We start from the raw sequence: 9,104 nt of genomic DNA on the forward strand, positions 1-9,104 counted from the left end.
TGTTCTTCCTGGTCAAGAATGAAGTTTGACACCATTAGGAAATGAGCAGAGTAAGTTCTGGCATATTGGACAGTTGGTCTGAGAGTGATGCAGGTTCGGGAATGTGGGTCAGCTGCCGTTATACCCTGCTCAGTCCTGCAGTGGTACCCCGTGGGAGAGGTGGGCCTGCTCGAGTGTTCGCTCTGCTCCAAAGTTCAGGCTGTCTGGCTTCTGCTGGGAGGAGAGGATTGGGAGCCTCTGCAAGGTGCATTCCTATCCCTTTTTTGTCCTTCCATGGGAGGACAGGAAGGGTCACTCTCCCTACCAGATGAAGAAATAAAAGGTGTGCTGAATTGTCCTCATTTTCTCTAAAATGGGTTCTAGTCTATTGGAGTTGGGAAACACATCAGAGTCTTGGGAGGGAAAACAAAGCTGGTTTAAAGCCATGTTTTACAGTGTCCCATTCGGATCATGAGACGATGACGGTCGAGCTGTGTTCAGCCTGTCACACACAACTGAGCTGTCACTGAAACACAGCACGTGAACAGGACTCCACTGTTCTCTTTCCTGGGAGAAGAGTCTTCTTTGTCAACCTTATCTCATAATTTTCAAACCTTGAAGAGCAGTAGCTGGCTACTTCAAATAGAAAGCCACATAAAGGACAAGGACATACTACCCTGCATGTGGATAATGTTCTGGAAAATACCGATGAGAGGCACCTGTTTAAGACAGTGATTAGCATCCCACTGTGAAAACCAGGTCTAGGATGCCTTGGTTTGCAATGCTATCTACCCGAAAAAAGAAAGAAGTGCCATCTCTTTTCACCAGAGTAAGATAACAAGTGAATTCTTATTTTTAAGAGGGTTCGTGTACTTGCAAGAGAGAGACATGGGAACCAGCAGTTAGCATAATGGCTATGTCGCTGGACCCCCACATAGTCGACCACGGTTTGCGTCCCGGACCCAGTGGCTTAAAACTCACGTCAGGCGCGTGTGCGTGCGTGCCCAAGATCCCGAGAGGAGAATGGAGAACGGATTGCGGCGTGACCATCATCCCAGGGGATGATTTCTCGCTTTCTGTCTCTCTGTCTCTGTCTGTCTGGAGAGTGCACGCACCCTATAGTGAAAACCTCTGAGAGAGAGAGAGACAGACAGACAGACTGTGGGAGAAAGTGCGAAAGCATCGCCTAAGGAGACTATGCATGCTGCAGTCCGTTCTCCATCTCTTTCTCCTTTTGGTATTTTGGGCACAAACATGCACACGCCTGGTGTGTTTCTCAAACTGCCTGGTCCAGGACTTGAACTGTGTGGTTGTCCATGTGGGATCCAGCTGCTGGCCCAGACTTGTGAATTCTTAACTCACACATAAACTTTATCTTTTCTGAAGAAATGATTATTAGAATGATAAGCTTCTAAGCTCTCTGCTGCTGGGCTCTTTCTTCTTCTTCTTCTTTTTTTTAATACACCTCCCACCTCTCAGCTCCGTGGAAGAAAAGAATCTGAGCAGGCTCAACATTTAGAGAATACTATTTCTGTATTATTAGCTTTTTATTATATGCTAGGAAGAAAATGAGAAAACTTCAAGTTTACGATCTCTAGGTTGCACCGTCATGGCCCTGAGATTACAGAAGGCTCCAGGCAGAAGTGGATGTGTAGACAGGCACATGCCAGGGTGAGCCCAGAGAAAACCAAGACTAGAAAGGCTGAGCTCAAGGTCGTTTGGTCCAGCTCCAATTCTAGGTGTCCTAGCTAGAGCACTGAAAACATCAGTATTTATTTAGTCAATTACTTTGTGGGGACCAGCAGTTGGCGTAATGGCTATGTTGCTGGACTGCCATGTAGGTGACCGTGGTTCGAGTCTCAGACCCGGTGACTTAAAGTCATGCTGGGCGCGTGTGCATATGTGCCCAAGATTCTAAGAGGAGAATGGAGGAAAAGGAACTGCGGTGTGGCCATCCCCCCTGGGGGGTGATTTCTTGCTCTCTGTCTGTCTTTCTGACGCGTGCATGTGCCCTATAGCAAAAACCTCTCTCTCTCTCAAAAAAAAATTACCTTATGAATGCCCACCAATAACCTCAGTCCTTCGGTTATAAGCACACCTGCAGATGGAACATGATTTATACACTGCAATGAGGCTTTCTGATTCTGATAAATGCATTCAATGGGCTTATCTCATGGCTTGTGGGCGCTTCTCCTGAAGTTGGCTTTCCTCCAGCAAAGCATGCACACAAAAGGCCATAGAAAGCAAATCCCTACTGAAGGCAAGAGTAGTTATTCCTTGTTGCTGTTATGACTTTAGAGGCGGGGAGGTCCAATGAGCCAGTCCAAGAGCTGGGTGGGCTTGGGTGGAAGAGTCAGCTCTTCAGGGCTGAGCACCTGCACCTTCCCTCACAGGCCTGAAGGCATTTCCTTGGCTGCCAGCTCACCTCACCTGCATTTATGCCATCCCACCAAGCCTGCAAGTGTGGTTTCATTGAATCCCGACTTTATTACAGTAGTTTTTTAAACTGTGTGTAAGCACGCCCCCTACCCCACATATCCACACACCATCTGTTTTTGGAATAAAGGCGACAACTTCAGGCTGTGCGGGGATGTGGTGAGGGCAGCACAGGAGCAGGATGGGATCCTTCTCGCTCACTCTAACACAACGATGTTACAGCTGCAAGGCCCAGTTGACATGTACCTTCCATGCCCTTCTCTTCAGACTCATAAGGAGGGAAAGGAATCCAGAGAAATCCCCGCCACCCCTAGGGACCAGACTATGGTGCTCTGACACTGTCTACTGTGGTGCAAGGGGAAACGCAGTGTCTCCCATACCAAAGCAACGTGGACGGTGAATTCCACCCCGATGCCGACAGAAGCGATCAGGATGACCACGGGCACGGCGCTGAGCTTGATTCCAATGAGGCCCATCATGCCGAAGAGCTCGACCGTCATCAATGCCAGGACCATCACCTTCAAAAAAGCACACAGTGACCAGTGAGGGCACAGCCCGTGCTCGGGGTGATAGAGCTTGTTGAAGGAACTAGAGCGGCCTCATTCAGATCGTGGGCCACAAGCAGCGCAACCTCTGCGACCCAAGTCCAGGGAAAGTACTGGCTGGCTTTAACTATGGACAACTGTCATTACTTCCTCATTCTACTTCCTGCCAGGAGTGGGGGAGGGGAGACTGGGGCAGAAAAAAGGAGCTCAGTATTCTAATGCAAACTGTTTCTCCAACATACCTGCTCTTAAGAAACAAGACTTTCAAAACTACTCCACCAGAGCACTTAAAAAATTGTAAAGTGGGGGCAGGCCTTCAAAAAGTTCACAGAAAATGCGTATTATGAAAGAAGGAAGTGCGTGGGCTTCACATATCTTTTGTACCCAAATAAATTCATGCTGCAACTCCCCCCTTTCCACGAACTTTTTGACGCGCCCGCATGCAATCATGGACTCATTACTTAGCTACCAATCTCATGGAGCCGACAAGGTCTTTCCTTCTGTTTTGCTCATAAGCATCAGGGACCCTCCTTGGACCCCTAACTCAGTTGAGAGGTTTTTGGTCACTGCACCCTCCTCAGCCTGAAGGATGGGGAAAAGACAAGTCCTGGTGTGCTACATTGGAAGCCCACAGACTAAGTGAGGATGACTCGGGGCGCGGGAAGCCGGCAGGCTACCATCAGCTGACCCGTGTCAGCTTACAGGACCCCTGTGTTGGCAGAGATGTGGAGCAACTGTGTAGACAAAGCACACAGTTAAATGCAAGGAAAAAACCCCATCTGCCTTTCATCTTCCTTGTAAAACTCTGTGAGGGGAATAGCGGGAAAACACAAATGAAACAACAATCTTGACGCAAGTGGAAGCGAAGGAGAAAATGCTCTTTCTTTCTGGGAGGTGGGAGAGGGCCATGGTGGGGGGTTATAGTGAAAGATGAACAAGAGCAATTGCTTAAGTGCCACGAACAGTCCTGCAGACTAAACATTTACCTCTGAACGTACCTGCTGCGCAGACTCGTGGAGCAGAAAGAAAACCTGGTCTCTGTTTTTATAATTGTGGCGTTTTAAAGGCTGTACCATAGTGCGTGGAATTTAAACACTGCCAGGATTTTATTAGACTCTACATAAAACTTCCAATCGGAGAGTATTTTGGAGAAAAGAGGCCAAAAATAGGCCAGTAGTAGTACTTTGTCGGCACCCCCACCCCATGCAACTGCCTTGGAAACCCCTTTCTCCGTATACCATTGTCCTGACTGCTCTGGCGATCCCTCCATGTTAAGGAGAGTAATAAAATCTCTGTATTATTAGGTCTTGGATGAGGTCACAAAACACTACTTGAATTAAAAAAAAAAGAAAAAAAAAGAGTTATGCTTGGAGTGTTTTTATTTAATAAATGCTTGGTGCTGTTATGGGCAGTGTGCTTAGAAAGTCCCCTATCTTTACACAAAAAGCATCAAGCTGTAGGAGGGCCACAGGAGGAGGGCCACGAGAGGCTCTACCTTAGCTGTGAACCTCCCCACTTCCAGAAGAATAAATATATAATGGATGATGCAATCTACACCCTCCCCCAGAGGCCCAGACATAAACAAGACTTCCCGGCTGCAGAAAAAGCTATGCTGAAAGGAATTTGACTTCCACAAAGACCCTTGTAACAAACTCACAATGATCCCAGCCGTCCAGGGGTTCAGGAGGAAGACGGCGCACACGAGGAACGTGCAGGCCAAGACCACGCTGATGGAGAGCAGCAGCCAGTGGCGGGGGGCGGTGAAGAGGAAGGGGTAGCCGTTGGGGTAGCTGGAGAGGCCCAGACTCGTGTAGTTGTTGCAGATGGTTCTGACCTTCTCGATCGCTTCCACAAAGTCTGAGGTGTCTCGCAAGCCATTGAGGTAGAAAGGGAACTGAGCGTATTCAATGGGCTCTGCTGCTGGGACTGGACAGAGAAGGCCACAGGTTAGGAGAATGCCTGGGGCGGAGGGCTCCGCACTTGGAATGAGAAGACTTAACACAGAAGCTCCCTGATAGCACTTGTTCATCCCAAACAAGAAATAATACCGGGACTGGCAGGTGGCATGGTGGCTAAGGTTCAAATACCGAACCTGATGGCTTGCTTTCTCACCTTCCCTCTGGTTTTATTCAAATTAAAAAATAATAACAATGATGAATAAAATTAAATAATTTTTATAAAGAAACAATACCAATGGTAGGCTCTAGGTCTTTTTCATTTTTGTATTTCTCTCTTTTGTTTTCTGCCATAGGGTGTGTACGCTTGTCAGAGATAGAGATGAGAGAGAGAGAGAGAGAAAGAGGGAGGAGAAAGCATCCCTTAAAGGGACATGGTGATGCCACCATCCCTTTTCCTTGCTCTATCCTGTTGGTGTTTGGGCATGCACACGTGCCCAGAGTGTTTTCAAGTCACCAGGGCCAGGACTGGAACTGCGCAGTTGGCCATGTGGGCTCTGGCTCCCTTAATTACGAGGCCATGAGACAGGCCCTAAAGGTTTTTAAACAGTGATCCATCTTTCATTTTAAAAGGTGGTGTGGGGCTAGGGAGCAGCCGGTGATCTGTGTTAATGTTGTAACCTTGCATTTTAATCTTCTAGAAATGGATGCTCCTAGTGAGGGGTTGAAACAACTTCAGGCTTAACATGTCAGGAACATATTTTGTTCCACTGACAGCCGTGGATATTGTAAGTTCAGACTATTTCCCTCAATCGCAGACGAGGGCAAACTACTTGAGTCATGCTTTACTGAGAAAAACGCTTAACTTTCTTATCCTTTTAGGGATCTAACCAACTTAAACCTTCCATGCTTCTTTTCTAATGCAATGCTAAGTCTTCAGCAACAGGGAAAGAAATCCTTACACAACAAGCATTTAGTTTCTGCCGTTGTGTGTTCCAGACCCTTTGGGGTCATTCAGTTGACTTGCTAAACATGATTTGCCCTATTATAATCTCAACTATAAATTTTCATTAAGACAAGCCTTGGCTGCTTGCCACAAGGCTCTGGGGTTTGATACAGGGAAGCACGGCTCGCTCACTCTCCAGCCAGGTTTGCAAAGGCACCCGTCTTCTTTCTCACGTCCTCCCTTGGCCCAATCTCCAAAGCACTAGCTACTAATATCTCTAACATAAATGCAAATGAAATCCACACAGAACCACCTTTCAAACTCTGGGCTGAGAGGGGAAAGGAAGAGCACACTGTTGTATGGGCTTCTTTGCTCTGGTTTACACAGCTTTGACAGAGTACAGGTGCTTGGTGGCTTATAGGAATGACCCAACGTGCCAAAAATCCCTTCCACACCAGAGTTGACAAAGTTAAGATAAACATATAATCCCCAGCGATAAAACTCTGCCACAGTAAAATAACACTCAACCTGGAGGCGTCCCCGACTTTCACATGGAACAGCTGGCACGCAACAGCAATGCCTGACGGACGCCCGAGAGTTACAGACGGAGATTAGGGACGCTCAGAGCTCTATGTGACAGAGTGAGGGCTTATATTCCATTACACAGCCTCATCTGTCTCCCAGAGTTTTAAACGAAGAGAAATATATTGTTCTGTTTACACTTTTGAACCCTGGGCAGCGTCGATGGAGCAGGCCTGTTGCTAATCTTTGAAGAAGAGGGTGAGGCGCCTCCATGAGCTCCCTGGTCCTTGGAAGGCGTGCTACTTACTCCGCAGCCTGGTTTCTGGCATGTAGTCAGCTTTGTCATGTACCCACTCGGGTCGGTGGGGCCGGATGTTGGCCTGGGAGGCGGCGTAGGCGACAGGATCGTTGCTGACCCAGGCGGTCAGGTAGATGTAGAAGGCGCTGGGATTAATGATGCCATCTGCGTCCACCAGACGCTGTTTAGTCAACTACAAAATGGGAAGAACAGAGGCCCTTGAGAACGGGGGTTAGGGTAAACACCCTTCTTGCCTGGAGAGAAAAGACGCCTGAGTTTGCACCAACATTTACAACCAAGATGAAAATGCCCTGTTTGAAAGCGTCAACAATTCCATCAGAGCACCTCTGATTTCTTTCAAAACGCACTTAGCGGAGGATGCAATCGCCGGCGTGTTTATAACAAACACACAGTTCTGCAGATGGCCCAGGAATTGGCTGAACCAATTAAATCTGAATGCTAAAAGACAGTCTGCAGCCAAGACGCAGAATGAACAATCTGGAGAAACATATTTATAGGAGGGGAAGGGGGGGGGGACCTGGCAAGAATCCCCATCCACGTCTGTGTGCAGTTAACCTCTGTTGTTAACACTGAAGGAAATGCCACCCAGTAAATGGAGGAGAGCTATAAAAATAAAACAACATCTGTATAAATTTTGCTAACACTAGACACCTATGACCTGTGTATCTCAAAAATGCCCACTGCCAGAAAGTGGAAGAAACCTGTGTACGGCCGGGGCCTTCTGGGGCAATCTTATTTCTGAGAGGTGGTCACACAGAGAGAGGGAAGGAGGGAGAAGGAGAAGGCATCCCCTAAAGGGACATGGTCATGACACCATCCCTTTTCCTTGCTCCATCCTGTCGGGATTTGGGCACGCGAACATGCGTGTGTGGGACCTTGGTGAGGCCAGGGACATGTTCCCTCTACGGTAGGTCTTGTGGGCTTTGCTTAGGTCAAAAATTGCCGTGAGATTTGAGTGTGTGTATGTATGTTTTATATACATAAAAAATTTTTTTTCCTGTTTACTTTAGATTGAGGCCTTGTTCCAACACTTTTGGTCTTTTTTTAACAAAATGAAAAACACCAGTGACAGCAGTTAGTACAGAAAGAGCGAAGGAAGAACGCATGGAGGAGAGCAAGGGAACTCGATTTCAGGGATCTGGATCCAATTAATCCACCGGCTACGAAACAACTGGATGTCTTCAAACTGTCCCTGGAATTAGAGCACCGTGCGTGGCCCCCAAGCATGCGGCTCGCCTTCTCCCTCCCAGGCAGAGGAAATGTATCTGACCTCCTGGCCCGATCACACTGGCCCCTTGGTGTCCCTGGTCAATCCCAACCCTGGGCATCTCGGGCTCTCTCTAGTGCAGGCTTCTCTGCCCACCCTCGTCAAACCTGACAGCCCGAGTGTCACACTCTATAGTAACTGTGAACAATGGACTTTGTAAATCTGTCACCTTTAATGCCAGCAAAAAGGAGACAGTAAACAAGACTGCTGAGATGATTATGAGCACAACGATGTTCTGCCTGAAGGTGAAGGAAGCAAGCCACGACGGGAGAGGGAAGAGGACCGTGGAAGCCCTGAGCCGCGCGGCACCCGTCTGCAATCCCGAACCCCTGAAGAATCAAATGGCATGTGCTGGAATCCCAGGGTCCCACGGAAGATGCAAACGCAGTTGGAGAATGTGATTACCAGACGGCTCCCAGTCCCCGAGGGAGTAAGCGGGATGGTGCAGCCAGCAGGTATCAAGGATCACACGTCCAAACGCTCTGCTAGGGACAGAGCTGTCTGTCTCTACTCGCTCTCTACCCAGTGGGCCGGGGGGGGCTTAAAGGAATCAAATGTATGAATCCTCCCATCCTCCTCCTAGTAACTGCTCCCGTCTCCTGGACCCAACCACTCACTCCAAATGCTGCTCAGACTCCTTCCTGACTGCTACTACTCCAAGTTAGAATACGGTCAAGCCCAACGTGGTAGCAAGTACTGGAATTTAAAAGAATAGGACCCAGCATTTCTAACACCCGAAAGAGCACCCACTGGCTCATTTGAACTTTCATTTTCTGACCACTCCTCTGCAGGCGGGTACACGCCGGTCCCACTTCACCGATGGGGCAATGAGGCAGGGCTGGCCTGAGGTCGCACTATTAGCTCCATCCCCTCTCTACCAGCGCCGCTGCCCCAGGTCTCCAGGGGACACGGGGTGGAAGCTCACACTGTCCACCAGTCTTTCGGAGGGCCTCTGCCCCCAGAGCTTTCAAGGCGGCGCCCAGGAACTCCCGTGGCAGAGCAGAGAGCCTACCTGGCTGATGTCGATGGGCTTGTCGCGGCTGCCAGTTTGCACCAGAAGTTTGTAGGCCAGGACCCCATCATCCGATCCATTTTTGTAATTGTTTGGCATGATTTTCCCAGTTTCCCAGTCACTATCAAATGCATCCTGAAGTCCTAGGGAGACAAATATGCACAATACTATGTTAGCAATGGT

General features: G+C 48.6%; 1 protein-coding gene across 3 annotated transcripts in view; it reads right to left on the reverse strand.

The window, feature by feature from the left end:
- PTCH1 (patched 1) overlaps window positions 1–9,104 on the reverse strand; it is an 82,373-nt gene that overhangs the window by 12,356 nt on the left and 60,913 nt on the right. For all 3 annotated transcript variants that reach the window (XM_006167822.2, XM_027768004.1, XM_014583930.1), the window contains 4 exons: window positions 8,922–9,064; window positions 6,631–6,814; window positions 4,618–4,886; window positions 2,796–2,933 (listed from right to left, as the gene is read on the reverse strand). In XM_006167822.2, coding sequence (XP_006167884.1) covers window positions 2,796–2,933; window positions 4,618–4,886; window positions 6,631–6,814; window positions 8,922–9,064 — 734 coding nt within the window. The remainder of the gene's footprint in view (window positions 1–2,795; window positions 2,934–4,617; window positions 4,887–6,630; window positions 6,815–8,921; window positions 9,065–9,104) is intronic.

The sequence above is a fragment of the Tupaia chinensis genome, unplaced genomic scaffold, assembly GCF_000334495.1.
Source record: "Tupaia chinensis unplaced genomic scaffold, TupChi_1.0 Scaffold145148_1, whole genome shotgun sequence".
Classification (NCBI taxonomy): Eukaryota; Metazoa; Chordata; class Mammalia; order Scandentia; family Tupaiidae; genus Tupaia; species Tupaia belangeri.